The sequence below is a fragment of the Callospermophilus lateralis genome, chromosome X (genome assembly GCF_048772815.1).
Source record: "Callospermophilus lateralis isolate mCalLat2 chromosome X, mCalLat2.hap1, whole genome shotgun sequence".
In the NCBI taxonomy this organism is placed as follows: domain Eukaryota; kingdom Metazoa; phylum Chordata; class Mammalia; order Rodentia; family Sciuridae; genus Callospermophilus; species Callospermophilus lateralis.
The window spans coordinates 35,298,306-35,319,128 of record NC_135325.1 but is presented as its reverse complement, the minus strand read 5'-3'; the positions used below and the strand labels follow the sequence as shown (position 1 = coordinate 35,319,128).

General features: G+C 45.4%; 1 protein-coding gene and 1 pseudogene across 4 annotated transcripts in view; both read right to left on the bottom strand.

Moving 5' to 3' along the window:
• Otud5 (OTU deubiquitinase 5) overlaps positions 1–20,823 on the bottom strand; it is a 30,517-nt gene that overhangs the window by 7,464 nt on the left and 2,230 nt on the right. For 3 of the 4 annotated variants that reach the window (XM_077107175.1, XM_077107177.1, XM_077107176.1), the window contains 4 exons: positions 12,547–12,640; positions 2,898–2,962; positions 2,654–2,810; positions 2,407–2,555 (listed from right to left, as the gene is read on the bottom strand). In XM_077107175.1, coding sequence (XP_076963290.1) covers positions 2,407–2,555; positions 2,654–2,810; positions 2,898–2,962; positions 12,547–12,640 — 465 coding nt within the window. The remainder of the gene's footprint in view (positions 1–2,406; positions 2,556–2,653; positions 2,811–2,897; positions 2,963–12,546; positions 12,641–20,823) is intronic. The other variant, XM_077107178.1, reaches the window with a different exon arrangement.
• LOC143639298 (transmembrane protein 126A pseudogene) lies at positions 9,154–9,697 on the bottom strand (annotated as a pseudogene).

The following is a 20,823-nucleotide window of genomic DNA, read 5'->3' as shown; positions in this document are numbered from 1 at the left end:
GGGGGGTTGTGTGTGGCTCTGTGGTAGAGCTCTTGCTTAGCTTGGAAGACCTTGGTTCCACCCCCAGCACCACACACACAAAAAATATGGAACAATTTGAGTAACAAGATAATTAAAATCAAGTTGTATTATAACCCTTAAGTGCATACTAATATAAACGGGTTATTGAATAAATTTATAAATGGAAATAAGAGATCTCTCAATCAAAAGAATTCCAAATAGTCCCAAGCAAGATAGAAGGTAGTCCTCATTCCTTAAATGTGACTTCCTTCCACACAATACAGTATGAAAGTGGTGGGAAAGAGAAACTTTATAGTGTAGGAACCTGACAAACACTACTTCTGCCAGGTGATCAAGGACAACATCCATAGCCATAGTCAGTATATGTCCTTGATATAATGTAACAAGAATGACACTTTACCTCTGTGAGCTTCCTCCCCAAAGACACAACCCCAGTCTAATCATAATATCATCAGAGGGGCTGGGATTGTGGCTCAATGGTAGAGCACTTGCCTAGCACGTGTGAGGCGCTGGGTTAGATCCTCATCACCACATAAAAATAAATAAATAAATAAATAAATAAAAGGTATTATGTCCAACTACAACTAAAAAAATTCTTTAAAAAACCCCCACATCAGAGAAATTCCATAAGTGAAGCTTCCTACAATACACTGGACCTGTACTTCTTAAAACTGTCAAGGTCATCAAAACAAGGAAAGTGTGAGAAACTGTCACAGACAAAGCAACTGAAGGAGACATAGTGACTTCAGTTAATAATACTGTATTGATTCACACATTGTAACAAATGTGCCAGAGTCACCAGAGATGTTCATAATAGTAAAACTGTAGGGGGTGGGGTTAAATGTTAACTCTGTCTTCTTCAATTGTTCTGTAAATTTAAACTGTTCCAAACAATTAAAATACTTTTAAAAACACTTTGCAGTATTTGGGACTAAACTCAGGACCTCCTCTTGCTTGCTAGGCAAGTGTTCTACCTCTGCACTACATCCTCAGGCCAAAACATTCAAATTTTGTTTTGGTGGTGCTGGGGATTGAACCCAGAGTCTTGTGCATGCTAGGCAAGCATGTTACCAACTGAGCTATATATCCCCAGCCCCAAAACATTTAAATTTTTAAAGAAAAAGAAAATGAGCAGTGAAACCAGGGGAAATCATAGATGAATTTTAAATGCATAGTGTGAAGTGCAAAAGACAACCTGAAAAAGCTATATACTGGGCTGGGGTTGTAGCTCAGTGGTAGAGTGCTCGCCTAGCATGCATGAGGCACTGGGTTCGATCCTCAGCACCACATAAAAATAAAAAATAAAGATATTGTGTCCACCTAAAACTAAGTATTTTTTTAATACAGCTACATACCTATTGCATGATTCCAATTTTATGACATTAAATAAAAGGAAAAACTTACAGGGTTGATAAACAGATCAAAAACAAGGAAATTCTGAGAAACTGTCATAGCCACAAGGAACTAAAGGGATATGACAACTAAATAAGTAAGGTGATATGATGGATAGGATCCTAGAAGAGAAAAAAGGTCATCATGGGAAAACTGAAGTAATCTGAATTGTCTGGTCTTTAACAACACATCAATATGGGTCATTAATTATGACAAATGTACTATAACATGATAATGACAGTGGGGCATATGGAAACTCTCTGTAATATCCTCACAATGATTATGTAAACCTAAGATTTTTCTAAAATTGTTTATTTAAAATTAAACAAAAACAAAAAAATCCCCTGTGCTGGAGGGTTTGTTGGTGTTAAGGTATTTCCTAAAATGAGGCAGAAGCACTTTGTTTGTAGGAAGTGAAACCTGAATAAAAGACCTCAAAATCCTCAGTTGATGACTATTGATGAGAGAGAGGGAGAGAATATGAATGAACATGAGCATCAGCATGTGCTAAAAAAAAATATAAAGCTACCTTCTGACACCTACTAGGTCCCAGGCCCAGTGGGAAGTGCTTTCTGTGTATCAGTCAGGCTTCTGCCCAGAGTGCTTATACAATCTGCCCTAGGAGACACAGTCAGTAAGTGGTGGGCCAGGACAACATTCCAAGTTTCTGTGACCCCCTGCTATCTGTAACTTCTGAGTCAAGGAGAAAAATCCATGGGGACATCAAACATGTCCTGGCTTACTGTTCCCAAACAGGATTCTACATCCTAAAATGCCAGCCATCAACAGGCATACAAGATGGGTAAGATAGCTCATGGACAGGCAAATAAAGACCACAAATGAACTCTGAGAGATATCTACTGTAATTCTCTAATTTCATACAGAGGTGAGACCTCACAGGAGAATGACAGAGAAGACAGGACATTTTTGTGGGCTAGGGGCAGAACCAAGACTCCATATCCACAGCCATACTGGGCACAGGGAACAACTTACCCCTGGTTTGAATGATGGCAGACCCAGCCCCACACCAATGGTGGCCTTGTTAGGATTCACTACTGAATTATAGTGGATGTTCCGATGGTAGCTGACACGGATGGGTTCATCCTCATTTTGGTGTATCCCATGGAATGTGTTGATAGGTTCTGCAGAGAAAGACAAAGAGGGAGCATCCACAGGGGGCCAGGTATGGCAGGTTCAGATGAGGCACCATTAGTCCCTCACCTACCCACTACAGAAGTACCTGTGCTGTACTGGTACACCTCCACGGGACGGTTGTACATCTCTGCCATGGCCTGCATCTCAATATGGTTGCCATGGCAGTTATTTTTCCGTTTTCGGTTGATGTAGGTGGTAAAGTCTTCTGTGACATAGTTGGAGAAGTAGTCGGCATTCTTCATCTGCACAACAGATTGCAAGATGAAGGTCTGCATGCAAAGGAGATACTATTGCCCTGCTTCTACCCCAAGGCCTGCCCACGGTCTCACCAGATAGTCCATGCAGTGCTTTCGTACAACTTCGTGCATGTCCTGGTCTCCATATACCTGGTCAGCTAGGGGGGACAAAAGAAAGGCTGGGATCAGATCTGCCACTAGTTAAGAGTTCCAAGTCAAAGAACATCTTTTGGGGGGGGGCAGGCTGGAGGATGAGGAAAACTCCCTTTCCTACCCCAAGGCCTGTAGAGTTCTTGCCCTTGGCTGGAATGGGATCATCTCTCAGACAGATGATTGTTTTAAGGCATGCCTGACTGCTGAAACAAATCAACAACAATCTAAGTCTAACCATTGGCCTCAGGCACCATCCATTCCACACTCCCACCTATATGAGGACACTGAGGCTCAGGGTCAGTCTGTAACTTGCTCTAGGTCACAAAGGGTCAGTCCATGACAGTCAACTCAGGAATTCAGTTTTTCCCACTCTGAGGAGTGAGCATGGCCACTATAGGTTAAAAACAAAGTATAGCTCGGTGGTTCAGCTTAGAGATAGAGTATGCTAAGCATAATGCTCCAGGTTCACCACCCAGCACCTCAAAAAGAAAAGGTAATGAGAAAGGAAATAGATCTGGCCCATCTCTTTCAGATACTAGTGAGCTAGCTAACCGGCAAGACAAAGTCAAGTGACCTAGGTGTTCTGAGATTCTGTATGTCTCACCTGTAAAATGTAAACAAGATGGATGATGACCTGGCAGGCCTCTCATGGGGATTAAATGAGACAATAGGTATAAAGTGACTAGCAATGGGTTTGGGACAGAGAAGTGGCTCAGTGAATCAGGGACTCCTCATGGTGAGGCGTAAATGTGCGATACTGCAAAGGTAACTGGACTTAGTAAAATCCTTGCAGGAACACACAGTCTATTAAGAAATTTAAGACACACACATGCACCTAAATTCAGACTAATTCAGGAAAAGCAGCCTGTGGCCCAAATGATCCAGGTGCCACAGGACTTGGTCCAACTAAGGGGAGAAGAAACCAGGTTCCTTCTCCCCTATTGTTGATCTTCATACATGCTATTCCCTCTCTTTAGAACATTCTTCCCATCCTCTTCAGTGCCCACTTCTCAAACATCAATATGTTCTTATATTTTTTCTTCTTTTTCCTTTTCTTGTGGGGCAGGGCCTTATGCACCTGCTAGGTAAGCCCTTTAACATGGAGCTATATACCTGCCCCCCCCCAAAAAAAACTGTTCTTCAGCATAGTCCCCACATACACACTCAGGGCACCTCTATCACCACATTCATAAAAAGTGTGAACAAGACTTCAGCCTAAGCACAGTCCTACTGAAGGCAAGAGGCAGTTCCCACTTAAGCCCACCCCCCAGCCCTGTGCCAATAAAGAAAAGGAAATCAGGGACAGTTTGCTGAACAGATAGTTTGGGGCCGCAGGCAGGGAGTGCTTCTCCCTAGGAAATTAAAGTGGACTTGAAGATTAGGTAAGCCTCATATTCACCGGCTGCCACAAAGAGGGAATTTCCCTTTGTTTCCCCAGAGGGGCCACTGCTGTGATGGGATCTCCCTGGGGCACAGGGTCAGGGCACAAAGGGAACATTGCAGAGCTCTTCCATGCCCAGCAGTCTACCTCTCTGAAGACCTGCCAGAAGAAATCCTTTGTTGCCCTCACAGGAGGGTTCTGAGTGATAAAGAGACAAAGGCTACTCTGAGATAGAACCCAGGCCCATGTCTCTCAAATCCTCCTAAAAGTAAAGAGAACTGAGGAGTTGGGGGTGGGGACTATAAAGGCGGGAAGGGGTAGCCCCTTCACTGATGTAAACAAGGATGTGGCTTCTGTGGCCACACTTCCCCCCCCCCCCCAGCAGCACTTCCAGCAAGTCACATGTCCTGCACACAGGCTGGGGGCCCCCTGCTGCTGCCTTTCTTAGAAGCCAGGACCACAGAGACCGCTGTGGCTGCCCTAGGCTGCTGGAGGAGCTATTTCTGTAGGCTGAGCTTGGGGTGTCTGGAGGCAGTGCTATCTGCAGCTGCAGTAAACAGGAACTGAGATGGGAGTGAAAGAGTTACACAGGGGTCTAACACCAGGCTCAGGGAGACAGGCGGAGGTATTGGAGAATACATATCTCCTACAGAAGGGTCAATGTTCACTGGCAGGCCTGGGAGATCTATCTGCAATAGTTGGATGCCAGATGTGGGAAAATGGGGGAAAAGAGGGGAGATGGTGGGACAGGAAAGGGAGCTAGGGGAGAACCCCATGAGGGTCTCCCCGCTTTCCTTGCCATTGATCCCTTTGCCTGGCAGAAAGGCCCTGACACCTCCTAGGTGTGTGGCACTGGACAAGGCAGTCTCTCTGGGCTAAAATGCCATCACTCATAAAGTAGAGACTGTAACTCTTTTTCTACCCACCAGGTGTTGTAAGATGACATGGAAAGATTTGCCAAGTACCTGAAGCACAGGAGATGGTCAACAAACAGGAGCACCATTTGTCATGATGACAATGACTTCATAATATTGCTAGCCACCCACGAGTCAGCCAGAATGCTGCCGGAAATGCTTATTAAGCCCTTCCTCATTTCTGTTGCACTTCCTCCACCAGAGGAAAGCCCCAAATGCAGAGCCCAGGCTGACCCCCCTCTTGCAAGCAAGACTGATTCTCTTCCTTTACTGAATCCAAAGTTCTACAGGCCTACCTTCTGAACATTTCATTCAAAAGTTTAGAAACCAAGACAGGCATGGTGGCACACAGTTTTAATCCCAGTGGCTCAGGAGGCTGAGGCAGGAGGATCACAAGTTCAAAGCCAGCCTCAGCAATTTAGGGAGGCCCTAAGCAACTCAGTGAGATCCTGGCTCTAAATAAAATATAAACAAAGGCTGGGGATGTGGCTCAGTGGTTAAGCACCCTTGGCTTCAATCCCTGGTACTAAAAAGAAAAAACAAAAACAAAAAACTTTAGAAACATGCTCTAGGAAAAATTAGCTCAGTGGTAGAACACTTTGCCTAGCATGTGTGAAGCCCTGAACTCAATCTCCAGCACCCCCACCCCCCAAAAAAAAGGAAGAAAAAATTTAGTAACCAAATTCATATCAAACTAATAAGACAGGCTTCCTAAACCCAGTCCTAAAGTATGGGCAAGTTACAATACTTCCACACTTATCACAGCTTTTGGGACAAACCCCTCCACACTGATTACAAGCTAATATCCTAATTTTGGAATCATTAATGTGGAAAAATTGCATCTCTGAACCAAGGAAAAGGCAACAGTGCCTGCCCAACAAAGGAGAGCAGGATTTCTTCAATGATAAAAGCAGGAAAAGCTTCCATCTGTCACAGGCAAGAACATTGCAAGAACTTGACATGGATTAGCTTTTCTGACTTTCCTAGCCCCGCCTCCTTCCTATGGAAAGCCCTCCTCCTCCCAGCAGGTTGGCACATGGGGCTGGGGGCCAGGCTGGACTTCCCTGCAGGGGATCCAAGGTGGGGGAAAGAGTGGCCCAATGGACCTGCAGGGGTAGGGGAATTCAGAGAGCTTGTTTTGATAGAAACTGAAACTCCTCCTCTTGCTGACGCTGCACTTGGCCATCTGCACCTGCTCTCCCCTCCCAGGGTCCAGCTGGAAGGGGTCCCCCACCACCCCACCTCTGTTCCCATCCAAAAAACAGGGCTCAGAAATCCTCAGCACAATACAATTGGTTCCACCAAAGACTTTTCACAATCCCAACTCATTTGATCCTCGCCAAAAAAAATATCCTCCTTTACCCAGGAGGGACAATGACACAGAAACATGGCACAGCTGGGCCAAGATTACACATTTGAAAAGGGGGGGACGGATGAAGATGAGGCCAGGCTGTTAAGGGATAACTGCTGGCTTCAAGTGATACTACCACCCCCTACCCAAGCCAGTCAGCTGTCTCCTTAGCCACCTTGCTTTCAAGGGCCAGGCCTCAATTCCCCCATGGCACAAGCAAAACTCAGCTGGAACCCAGGAAAGGCCTGGGAATGGGCACATTAAAAGTATCAGGGGCTGTATCCTTCCCTAGGGCCAGAGGTCTGCATGAATCTTATCCTACACACACACACACACACGCGCGCACACACACACACACACACACACTCTCTCTCTCTCTCTCTCTCTCTCTCTCTCTCACTCACTCACTCACTCACTCTTCTTTCCCTTCTCTGAGCATACAGCAGTATCCAAATGCATGTGAGTAGCCAAATACAGCCAGCAGGGCCTACCAAAGGTAATCTCTGAGACTAAATACAAACACAACAAACCCCACAACAACAGAAAACTATCACATGTAGCAAGTAGATGACCTTGCCACCAACCAGGGAAGACTGAAAGGTGGACACAATATGAGGCTGTGCAAACACTCAGGAACCACCAGCCCCACTTCCTTCTCAAGTCTTTGCCAGGGGAGAGGGAATGACTAATACCTCTAACAGATTTGCTTCAACCTCTCACTCTTGCTGCCTGGGGGAAGCCCTTCTTCCTCAGGTTCCTTAAAATGTAACCAATATTTGCCTAGACTTATGTGGAGATGCAAGACAAGAGAACCCGGATTATCTTTCTAAAGGGCTTTAAGTACATGGCCCTCCCATTTGCTTTAGAGGTGCCTGGGAACCTCCTACTCCCCAGGTTGCAGCCTGCCTGCCAGAAGAGCTCAGTAAGTTCCACTAAGGACAGAAAAGGAAGCTTGGTGTCTGCAAGGAACCTAAAAACAAACCACACAAACGTGGGTACACACAGCAGCAGTGGGAGACAGCTACCCTGTCTGTTCTCCACTGCTGTCCTACTCCAGTGGGAACCCTGGCTGCACAGTGGCAAAAAGAAGCCAGGAAAAAGTTCTCAACAGCCTGTCAAGCAGCTGTGATATAATCTAGGCTGTAGCCCCTCTACCCCAATCAACACACCCTGGCAGGGAAAAACAGAGGAACTCAGCCACCTCAATAGCCTGGTCTCTGAGATATCTGCTCCTTTGCTCAAAGATTCCAGTGGCAAAGATGAAAATATGAAAGGATACAGGGTAGAAAAAGGTCAAAGGAAGCTGGTTACAGGAAGTGGCCCATGGGAATCTTCTGTGGCTTGATTCAAACTGAAACACTGATGTTCTAACACTGGCTATATGAACTAGATAGAACAGGGTTCTGGCTTTCTCTTGAGGCCTCAACCTCCCCATTTATAATACAATCAAAAGTGATCCAAGATCCACCCCTTCTAGTACTGATGGTCCATGTTCCAAGACCAAAACGACCCAGAGGAGTGTTTTGGGGACTCACTGCCATAACACAGCCCACACAGACACATCTATGTGGTCTCTACTTTAATCGATTGGAGGCCAGCACCAGAGTCATGGCCAGAGACAGAGGTTTCTGCTGAGTCAAAGCCACATGGAGAAAGGGAGGGAGGGCGAGAGATTCAGACTCACATTTCTAGGAGGAGATTATCTGAGCATAGCAGGGGCAAGGTGGGCCACAGGATACATCTGAGACTCAGACTACCATTTCTACTCCACCCAAGCCTTTGCTGCTGCTCACGAATATGGTGGAGGTGGAAGAGAACTGGGTGCAGTGATGATATTGGTTCACACAGGGTATACCCAGACCTCAGAGGCAAAACAGAAGGCAGAAGGCCACCTGCCTTGGGATTCCCAACAGTAGAGAGTTACATGCTCCTAGCTAGAAGAGATAAAGTCCAAAAGTCAAGGAACACAGCCAAGTCAGGCATTGTGGTATATACCTGTAGTCCCAGCTACTCAGGGGGCTGAGGAAGGAGGATTGCTTGAGCCAAGGAGTTCAAGATCACCTGGAAAGCATAGTGAGACACCATCTCCCAAAGAACACAAGTCATAGGCTGGGGTTGTGGCTCAGTGGAAGAGCACTTGCCTAGCACACATGAGGCCCTGAGTTTGATTCTCAGCTCCACATATAAATAAATAAAATAAAGATCTATTGACAACTAAAAAATATTTTAAAAAAGAGAACACAAAGTCACTCAGTCAGATGACAACCAAGCTAAGAAGCTATGGTTCATTCCTAAGATCATAGAAAGAATGTGTCCTTTGGACACTTCTGGATTCCCATACCAGCTCTTCCACTAATAACTAAGCTTGCCATTTCCATTTTTTTGGCCATGGTAGGGATCAAACCTAGGACACCATACATGCTAGGCAAGTGTTCTACCACTAAGCTGCACCCCCAACCCTCCTGACTCTCCATCTTCTCACCTGTCTCATGGGGTAATAATCCAGATTGTTTTTTAATCTCTACAATTTTATTTTGTATACACATTTGCTCAAAATTGGTGAATTTCTAGGCCAGATTCAGGGAACTGAAGGCCTTTATAAGTATTTTATATTGTGTAGACCCAAGGTATGCTGCAAACATAGTCTGAAGTAAAATGGGAAATAACATCTTTCTGAAGATAGGCTTAGACACTTTAATCCAGTAAGTTGATGTGTTTCCTTTCTCTGGTAACAGGGCTGACTGATACCTGGCTGCTAGGCCACCATTTACAGGTATAGCCAGGAAAACAGGGTACAGACCTCCTAAAACAAAACCAACAAGTCTACCCCGTACCACAGTACAGGTTTCACAATTCAAATCACCTGTACTCAAAGGTAAACTTACAAAACCTTTGAAAGATGCAGTCACTGCCAAAAATGGGAGCACTGCCATTGGTAAGCCAGCAGCTATTCTGGCCTGTGTTACATGCAAGACACACCGAGAAAGACTGCTTACTATTTTATTAGGCCACAGAGAGCAGCATTAAATCCAATATACATGGATCCATGTTCAAGCAGATTCCTTTCTGCTCCTGCTAGTTGTTCAGTAAGCATAAAGAATGAAGCTGAATGCCTGATACACAAAAGTAGTCAAGGAAAAAACATAGTGACCTCTAAGTTTGCAGCATACCCAACTCCAACCCTCAGTTATATATTCCTTCCAACTATTCAATGCATGGCAGGAAGTCAGAGCCTGCAGACCTTCACACCAGAGCCTAAGATGACTACCATCTGTCCTTGCGGAGGCTAGACTAGAAACCTGGAGGGGACAAAAGGCCTGGGGACAAAGTCCCCTTCCCAGGCACATGTATTGTGTACTCTGCACCAGGGAAACCTCTAAATGAGGCCTAGAGACCAGGGCCTACGTACTTCTGGGAGAGGCCCTGGGACTTCTGAGGTTTTACAGAGAAAAGCTGAGGGCAGCCCAGTCAGGGGAAATGTGTAGCCATAGTGCTGATAAGGAAAGGCCTTCAACCTGCTGTGGTCAGCTCTTCCTGTAAGCTCGGGCCCCTTACTGGAAGGCACCAGTGTGTGTGTGTGTGGGGGGTTGTGTTTGGGGAAAATAGCCAGATAGATACATATGCATGTACACTGTTTTGTGTGTGTATGGTGGGGGTCATTGGGGAGTGAATCCAAGAGTCCTCTACACCTCCAGCCCTTTTTTACTTTTTGAGACAGGGTTTAACTTAGTTGCTAAGGCTGGCCTTAAACTTGCTATCCTCCTGCCTCAGCCTCCCAAATAGCTGAGATCATAGGCATACACCACCACACCTGGGCAAACACTGATCTTGATATGGGTTACTGCACACACTAGATTCTCACTAGCTCCAAGGACTACTTCACTGATTACCCAAGACTCAGATGCTTAACCCTACCAGCCACCACCCTGCTTCTCCTACATCTATCCTAAGTTCTTTTTTTTTTTTCTTTTTATTGGTACTGGGGATTGAACCCAGAGGTATTTAACCACTCTGAACCATATCCCCAGACTTTTTTGTTTTTTTACTTTGAGACAGGGTCTCACTAAGTTGTTTAAGGCCTAAGTTGCTGAGGCTTTGAACTTGTGATTCTTCTTTCTTGGCCTTCTGTGTTGCTGGGATTACAGGTGTGCAACACTGCCCTTAGCCAGCCCAAGTTCTTGACACAGGGCCTGGCCTCTAACAACCCACCACCTATTCTTTATCTTTTTTTCCCCAAAATGCTCCCAAACCCACGGATCTTTCTCTAGGAAACATCCTAGGGAGAACTTTAGCCAGAGAGATAAAAAGACTGGGTTTTTCTCCCAGCCCAACAGAACATATTATTGCCTAGACTGCTTCTGCTTGGTTATTAGGGAAAGGTAACCAGTCCTCCCCAGACCCTTTCAAAATTTTTGACTCTGAGGCACCACTGAAAACAGTATCTGGGCTTTATCAATGCCATTGTTCCATGAAGGTCTACTATGTGTCAGGTACTAGAGGGATTTACCAAAAGTAATATCATTAAACCAATACAACTGTGGGGTCTTTTAGCCCCATTTTCCAGCTAAGAATGAGGCTTAGGAAAGAGCTACTTGCCAAAAGTCACACCAAGAATCAGTGGCACAGCCACGAGTGTTGCCTGAACCAGTCTAACCCACCAGTAGATATGGATGGTCCCCAGAAACAGAGAAAATAGCTTATACAGAAGGAATTTGAAGAACCTTTGAAAACACCACCACTTCAAAGATTGGGAAACAGAGGCTGAGGGCCAAAGAGCTCTTATGAGGGCTAGAACTAGAACCCAGGTCTTCTGATTCCTATCAGAGGGCACTTCTTGGGAGAGGAAAAGGTTACAATATTCCCAGTTTCCCTTAATGGCATGGGACCTCATGACTTCTTGTTGGGTTCACATTCAGAGCTAGAAAGACCACAAAGATCCAGCGCAGGCTGGCTGGCAGATGATATTAAATTATTAATTGTGTTAGGTACAATAATGGCATTTTGATTATGTTAAGAAAGCAAGCCTGGGGGCTGGGGATGTGGCTCAAGCGGTAACGCGCTCGCCTGGCATGCACCACATAAAAAATAAAGATGTTGTATCCACTGAAAACTGAAAAATAAATATTAAAAAATTCTCTCTAAAAAAAAAAGAAAAAGAAAGCAAGTCTATATCTGTCAGAGAAGCATACAGTAATATTTACAGATGAAATGATCCAATGTCAGGGTTTATTTAAAAATACTCTTGTTTCAAGGGAGTGAGAAAGAGTGGGTGAGGATGAAACAAGGCTAGCCATGTGTTGATGACTACTCTGAAGCAGGATGATGCGTACATAAGGGTTCACTATTTTACTTTTGTTTAAGTTAAAAAATAAAACTAAATATCTAGCTTGATAGACACATACACATACACATACACACACACACACATACACACGAGGAATGGAAACCCCAAATACACCAGAAATAGAGGGTCTGGGTGCAAACCCAGGTATTCTATATCTCAGAATGACAGCAATGTGCTGTGGTTAAGAGCATGGGCCTCAGACCCATCTATTCCAGGATCCAAATGCTTAATCTACCACATAATATATGTGTGACCCTGAGCTACTTTCCCCATCTGAAATATGGAAGCAATGATAGTTCCTATGCTCACCTAGCTTGGTAGAGTATTAAAACAATTTCTTATAGTGTCAGCAGAGCAATCTGTCCCTAATTGATGTTATTGTTCTTTATTACTATCACTCCTGTTATTATTACTCTTGCACCACCAGACTCTCTCATGACCCAGGGATAGAGGCAGGACACTAATTTGAGGCTGGGGCCTAGAGACCATAATAAAATTAGCCTACTCCACCTCAAACCTCTCTCGGTGTCTACTCCTGACAACTGGGACACAACTCAGGGGCAGCCCTAGGCCCTTTAAGGGCTGAGGCACAGACTCACCTACAGCCCGAAATAGACAGGCGCCGTCCTCCTTCATCTGCTTGATGATGAAGCCTTTCTTGTCCCGTAGGGCCTTTTCAAACCAGTGCTCCTGCTGGAGGGAAGAGGTGGGGGTCAGCAACAGGGAATTCCTGCACCACCTCCCCAGGGCCCTTCCTCAAGCTCCAGAGGGGCCCAGATGACTGGCAGACACTGGGCAAGGTAAAGTTCTTGGCCCTTCTTGGATACTCCATACACTTGGAGCAAGAAACCCTTTCTTTCAGGGAATCAGTTGCTGGACTCGCTCCCAGAGAGGTCCCAGGTGCCCTGACAGCAGAAACCCCATCTGCCTTCTGACCCTTGCTGACCTTGTAGGCAGCCAGAAGCCCAGACCCAGTAAGTGCCTGGGTGGATAATCTGGCTCAACTTCAAGGACTTTCACCGAGGGGAGATGTTGAAGAGGGAGTGACTGTAAAGAATCTAGATCCTGAGCCCCACATATAGCTGGGTAATTCTAAGGAGTGTAAGGCAAAATGTGTGCAATGTATGACCTCATTTGTGATTGAACACATTTAGAAAATATACATACACACATATGTTTACACACATCTATACGTATGTACGTATACAGACATATATGCACACAAAACTGGGAAGGCCAAACAACAAAATATTATCTCTAAGTGGTGGTATCACAGGTGATTTTCCTTCACCTTCCTTCTTTACAAAGGTAAAAAATCCCTTGTCCCAAATCCCAAAACCCAAGAAGGCTTGACCATCAAAAGTCTTAGGGGGGAAAAACTCATTTTGCATCATAACCTGGCCAAAACTGACATACACCCAGGTATCCCACTTGGGAGTGAATATTCCAATATTTCAATGCAAAAACATTCAGGTATCTGATCATAAGATGTTATCCCAAACCTTGCTGGAGTGTTACTTAATACAAAGTATTATGAGGCAACTTTCCTAAATTCTGAAATTCTGAAATTTTTTCCAAGTTTCAAAGCACATCTGGCCCCAAAGGTTCAGATTAAGTGAGCCTGTACAAATGTGTATTTCTGGATTAAAAAAAAAAAAATGACCGTGTAGCACTTAAAACACATTTCCACTTCAAAACAAAACAAAGCAGAAACAGCAGACCTTTCCCAGGCCCACTGCGCCCTCTGCTGGCCTTCGGACCCGCAAACAGGGTGGCAAAGGATAGGATCCCAAGCCTGCCCCTTGGGGACACTGTCCTAACCAGATCCAGGTTAATGGTGATCAGACAGAGGATTCCACCTCTCTGCAAGGCCATTCATCCCCAGCTTATGCATGGGGTGGAACGCATTCCCCAGGAAAAACCAGGGGAGAAGAATCTCTGGCAAAGTAGTAAGCACAAGATTTGGAGGTCAAAAGCTCTAGGCTCCAACCCCAGCTGTTCCTCTTATCACCCAATTTACAAGTAGGCTGCCCAAAATCACCAAGCCTCAGTTTCATATCAATTAGGGAATATGTGGTCTTCCTGACAGAGCTACCAAGAAGCTCAGGGGAGCTTTAGTACCTGAAGAGGCTTTGTCAATTATATACCATATACTGGTGAGATGGTCACCAATGAGAGAAGGGGAGAGACTGGCATAGACAGATGATGTACAACTGAGAAGCCCACAGAAAGCCCTAAGTGAGTAGCTGGACAGGAGGGATGAAGACAGACAAGGGAATACCTAGCCAGCCCCACAATCAAGGCCACACCCCAAGAAGGTATGACTAGATTTCCAGATGACAAAGGCACCTGGAAGTCCTTAATGAGCTTCCATGGACAGCAAAAAGACTCCTTTTTATATACAACATTCCAGCATCCAGGTACCCCTCCTGCCCTGGAGGCTGTAGACTAGCACACTACAGCCATGTATCCCCAATCCATTCCTACCCCACAGGACAGCCATCTCTGAGATCCACAGGAGGCTACCACAGTCAGGAGTGTTCAACAGGAAAGCTACAACAATAACTAAAGCCCCAGACCTGACAGAAGCTCACAAATTGCTAGGGGAAGAGCAGGGAAACAGTCAATGACCATACAGTGTGCACAGGGCTGCAGAAGAGGTAAACAAGGGGTGTTATGAAACAGAGGAAGGGACCTGACCCTGCCATTAAGGCTGGCACTGAAGCAAAGTATTAAGACACCAAGACCTCCAGAAACACTGGTTAACCAGATGAGAAATGAAGTCACTTCTATCACAAAACACCAGGGATGCCAGAGCCCAGCAATGAGTTCAGTAAAGGCCTGAGTAGGACTAGGCAGGTAAACAGGGAAGGGCCAGAAAGAAAGAATTCATATTAGTAGAGTGCCTGCCCCATGCCAGGTGCCAGATGCAAAGGATGACCTCATTTAGCTGTCTGGACCATAGCTCAAACGGTAGGAAGCATTATCCTCATTTTACAAAGGCAAAAAGGAGTTGGGGATGGGGCATCAGTTAAGTCTAGTGTAGAACCAACAACATAGGAAGCCAAATGAGCCACAGTAAAGACATACCTGGCAGCCCATCCTGGTAAACTCCTGGTTTGTCCCTAATAGCAAAGGAGGCCTGAGGAGAAGATGCCCTGTGCAAATAGGATATGGGTCCAAGGCAGCCAGACTGACATCTAGGCCTGGAGCTAGAGGCTGGACTACCAGCCACCCACTGTCTCTTCTCTCTCTCCCTTTAAAATGGAAATGTTGTTTAGGAAATGATGATGTGAGTGGGGGCTGGAAGATAGTCCAGCCATAGGTAAGTTTAAGCTACCTAATGCCCTGGCCTGAAGTCAAGTCAGCCCTGAACTTTTCAAGTTCACCGTTGAGCCTGTGGGGGAGTCCCTCAATAAAGGGCTGAACAAAGATCTTCTCTGACAACAGAGTATCCTAAGAGGCAAGGTAACACTCTGCAATCTACTGGTCTGAAGATCTAAGTGAAGCTGGAGCAGGATATGGAACCCAAATGACAGGTTCCAATCTAGCTCCACCAATTATTAGCCATGTGATGAACTACTCTGAACTACAGTCTTCCTATCTGTGAAATGGAGATAACAAGCCTCCAAACAATGGGGATACTGGGCAGATCAAAATATTAGAGAACTTCTGTCAGAAAGAGACCACCACAAATTTCCTTTCTCTCCCTGGTCTATTCTAGGCTGAATAGTGGTCACTCAAAGATAGCAGATACTAATCCCTGGAACCTGTAAATGTTTACCTTATAATGAAACACTATTTGCAGACATGATTAAAGACCTTGAGAAGGGGAAGTCACCTTGGATTACCAGGTTGAACCTAAATGCAATCACAGTGTCCTTTTAAGAGAAACAGGGAAAGCCGATAGAAAAGGAAACCACACATACACAGAAGAGAAGGCAATAATAAGGATAGACAGAAATTGGAGTGATAAAGCCACAATCCAAGGAATGGTGGTAGATAACAGAAACTAGAAAAAGTACCAGATTCTCCCCCTAGAGCCTCTGGAGGAAACATGGCCATACCAACACTTTACTTTTGGCCTGATAAGACAGATTTTTTTTACTTCTGGCCATCAGAACTGTGGGAGAATACATATCTGTTGTTTTAATACCCATTCATGATAGTTTGACACAGAAGCCACAGAAAACCCCCTTGTAGCACAGCTCCCATTTTGCATGATCCACCTCCCAAGCACCTGCCCAGGAAAGGGGTTAGAATTAATGTGACAAGAGCCTGGAATCCCCACTCCCAGTCTGGGAAACTGCTGACCCAGCCTATGGATAAATGAATGGCCACTAAAGGGGAAAGAGGGCAGGAGAAGATGACAGAAGCAGTGGACAGATGTCTTCCCAGAGCCTATGGCCAAGAGGCATTTAGTATTCTGGGCTTCACAGCTCTGTCCCAGCAACCCTTGTGCCAAGACCACCCCTCCCCCAAAACACCCAGGAACACTGGCTCAGCTCCACAAGCAAAACAGGCAACCCATCCAATGAGAAATACAGACATCCCTCTCTAAGGACTAACACAAGCCCCCAAGGGCAGAAGAAAGAGAAATGAAGCAGGCCCAATCCTATTGCTGGGCTGCTGGGGAGGGATTAAAAACCCAAAGATCCTACCATGGAGAAATAAAAAAGAAATGAAGTACTGATACATGCTATACCATGCATGAGATTGAATCACATTATGTTAAGTGAAAGAAGCCAGATCATAGTGGGCTACATACTGTATGATTCCAATTGTATTCAAAATAGAAAAATCAAGACAAGAAGTAGATTAGTGATTTTCAGGGGGTGCAAGGGGATGAGAAGATTGAGGGATAATGGCTAAGGGGTTTCTTTCTGGAGTGATGAAAATGCTCTAAAATTGACTGTGGTAATGGATGCACAATTCTATGGCTATACTAAAAGCCACTGAATTGTATAATTTAAATCAGTTAATTGTATTGTATGTGAATTACATCTCAATAAAGCTGTTAACCAAGCCAGGTACAGTGGCACATGCCTGTAATTTCAGCAGCTTGGGAGGCCAAGGTAGGAGGATCGTGAGTTCAAAGCTAGCCTCAGCAATGGCGAGGCACAAAGCAAAACTCAGTGAGACCCTGACTCTAAATAAAATACAAAATAGGGCTGGGGATGTGGCTCAGTGATTGAATGCCCATGAGTGCAATCCCTGGTACCAAAAAAAAAAAAAAAAAAGGCTGTTAACCACAAAAAAATACCCAAGGGCCTATAGCACTGACCAGGGAGAAGCAAGCTGAATACCAGCTGAAATGCCATAACACCCCCACCAAAGGTAACACATTCCCCAAAACCAAGGAGTCCCACTTAAAACTTTTATGCAAGGCAGGAGAAGTGGGGAGCATGGGATTAAAAAATAGAATGCAACTTGCTTCAGAGAAAGTTCAGAGTATGATTTCCTTGCTCACTGTTGCCCATTTCATGAACAGAGAAACTAAGGCCTGACAAGAGAAATGCCCCCAAACCACACAAATTTAGTTTAGAAACAGGACTCAAATCCATGTTGCCTAGGAAGGGACCATTTTCTATTTCCCTACCTGCTAACTACCCAATTCTAAGAAAGGCCAAGGAATCAGCAGGTTCCTAGATGGGATACTAGCGATGGACAAGAAAAACCCAGATATTCCTGGAGCAAACCTCCCATCCTAAGCCAAAGGAAAAATCAGCCAAGGTCCAAGGTGAGCAAAGTCAGATACTTACACACTCAAAAACCCTGGGCAAGCCTGGGATTATAGCTCAGTGGTAGAGCACTTGCTTAGCACATATAAGGCACTAGAGGTTTGAGCCTCAGCACCATATAAAAATAAATAAAATAAAGGTATTATGTCCATCTACAACTAAAAAATGTATTTAAAAAAACCCTGGGCAGGGATGACCTTTTCAAAAATGGAAGCTGAGAGGGGTAGCAGTTTAACTACAGCCATAAAGGAGGTCAAGGTGGGCATGGTGGTGCATGCTTATTATCCTAGCAACTCCAGAGGCTGAGGAAGGAGGATCTCAAGTTTGAGGCCAGCCTCAGCAGCTCAGCAAGGCCCTAAGAAACTTAACGAGACTCTGTCTCAAAAAAAGAGGTGGGGCTAGGGATACAGCTCAGTAGTAAAATCCCCTGGGTTCAATAACCAGTATTCAAAATAAATAAACAAACAAACAAAAACAGGTCAGCAGGAGATACTGGGGTTTGAACTAAAGTCTTCCCAGCTTTAAACCCATATTCTTTCCACACACAACTCTACCTTTCCACACTATTCAACAGGCCCCAATAGGCAAACCCACTGACCTTATTCACTATAGCACAGCTGGCCACAAAATTTGCCACCCATCAAAAGGGACTCTCACATGGGACAGGCCATTTGTTCTGCCCACCAAGCTTGGATGGCTGGGAGGATAGGCATGTAGCCCAGTTCCTCCTCAAAAGACAACCACTATTCACTGGCACCTCCAGGGCAAGTGCTCTGGAACGAGTTCCCTAAAATCTCAAGGCTAAGCAACACCTCACCAGCACCTTATCTTACCAATGAGGAAACTCAGGCAGAACCTATTCTGGTTCATCCAACGAAACCCAAGAGACCCAGAGGTAGAATCCAAACACCCTGACTACAGTGCCAGGTTTAACTTCTTCCACCATCTCAACAAGCATGCCCCCTTACAGAAGAGATCCGTGGTGTCCCCAAGCTCAGGATGCTTACAAACCATCCTTTTCAAGGGGTAGTCCCCCAGTAAGGCAGCCATGGCTTGGAAAGGGCCATGGCTTGGAAAGGACCACCTCCCAGGAAATGGACCCCAGAGTGCCAAAATGAGTCCTAAAGGGAGTACGATACATTCACAGAATTAGGACCAGATTTACTGTCCAGACTCCCTCTCAACATTCCCCTCTGCCCAAAGGATCCAACTAGCCTCCGGGATACAAACACCCATGATGACAGTTTCAGACCAAAACTGAGGTAGCAAGGAAAAGTACAGCATCCTTTTCCTTCCTTTGTCCCAGTGGGAGGACAGAAAGCCTCTCCCCATCATCGGAAAGGAAGTATGAAGAGCTCACAGAGCTTCACTTCCACATTGTCATGGGGACAAGTGTAAGGGGGTGTAAAAAGGTGGCTTTTTGCATTACCATGGCAGTATATTACCCTCTTCTCAGTCCCTGGAACCAGGGAAATATAGCTCCCTATTTCTGTGAGAAGGAAAGAGACTTTACCCCAACCAGGGAGAGAAAAAACAAAACTCCTGGTCCTGACCCCATGAGTCCAGATGATTTACCCTGCCAGAAATAATGATGGGTGGGAAGGGAGCAACAAGAGGGGGCTCAAGGCTAGACCATGGCCCCTGTGAAGTACAGAGAAGATTTACATGAGCAAAGGGGAAAGGGATATGGGAATAGAATTTCCTAGGAGTGGGGATGCCCCATGCCCCTTCCCTGTCTCTGGGAAAAAACATATGTATAGAAAGTAGTTCAGAAGCTAGAATGTTGCCCTGACCATAGAAGTAGAAACTGAGTTCACTTGAACATGGTCAAAATCTCTCCCAATGTCAGAGGGGAGGTCTTAGACTTTATTGTTCCTGACAACCTTCCTGAAAATAAGGGGACCACCTTGGCCCTGACCTGAAGGGGCTCAGCTTAAGGGGATCTAATGACTTGAAGAGCACACAGGTTCTTCTGTCCAATTGGGGAAGTCTCCAACCACACTGAAGATGACCTCATGTCCTCTCCCTGGTGAGAAAGAATCACCTGGTGTGGTAGGAGAGCCTCATGACCAAAGGGGGAGGGTCAAGCCTCAGTACCTAAGGCAAAAAATACCTTGTCCCTGAGGGGACCAGTTCAGGCCTCTGGGAAGCTCAAGACTCCTCCTTGTAATTCCAATTTAACCAACTCCCTGAGGGTAGTGGGAAGCAGGCCCAAAATCCCAAAGCAGGAAAACTTGTTTCTAAAAGCCCCTATGACTGGAGGATACACATGTTTTCTGAGGTCAGTGAGTCAGTACCCTGAGGGAAGATTCAGGTCTTAGATCCTAAGATGGCAACAGTCCTTGGGGAGAGACACAGGACCCTGTTTGTCTGGGACTCTATATCCGTGCCTCAAAGGAAGAATGTTAGGGCACAGTTCTGGTGGGGAGTTGTGCTGTCCATAAGAAGTGCCTCAAGTTCTCTCAGGAAGTTCAGACCTTATCTATGGAGACAAAACAGTTACTGAGTTATGTATGGGTCTCCTGTCTCTAAAGGTGTCCTTGGAAGAGTGGGTAGCAGGCCCTTGAAGATAAGTTTATACTTGCAGGGTGGCCTCAGACATCACCTCTGGGAACTTATGCTGCCTATGTGGAGTGGTCTCAGGCTGCAGGAGTGGTCTCAGGCTGCAGTTCTCAAAGACAGAGGACCCTGACAACCTTGTTGTCAGAAAAAAAAATGGGATGTTAAAGCCCCAAGGTGTATTTCAGTCCTTATAATTGAGGCAGAAGGGTCTCATATCTTTTGGCAGGCCCTCAGACCCCTGAGAACACTGAGACAACATTTCCTTAGGAGGAAGGTCTCATAAAGAACTCGCCAGATGTGGTACTGCACACCTGTAATCCCAGGTACTCAAGAATCTGTGGCAGAAGGATCACAAGTTTGAAACCAGCATCAGAAACTTAGCGAGACCCTATCTCAAAATAGAAAGTCAAATGGGTTGGGTATGTAGCTCAGTGGTAGAGGGCCCCTGGATTCAACTAAAAGCAAAAACAAAAACAACTTCTCTTGCCTGGAATCTTGGCTGAGGGATGTCAAGCCTCTGAAGAAGCCTCAGATTCTTTAAAAACCCTTATCAAGAAGCGGGAAGACCTTAAA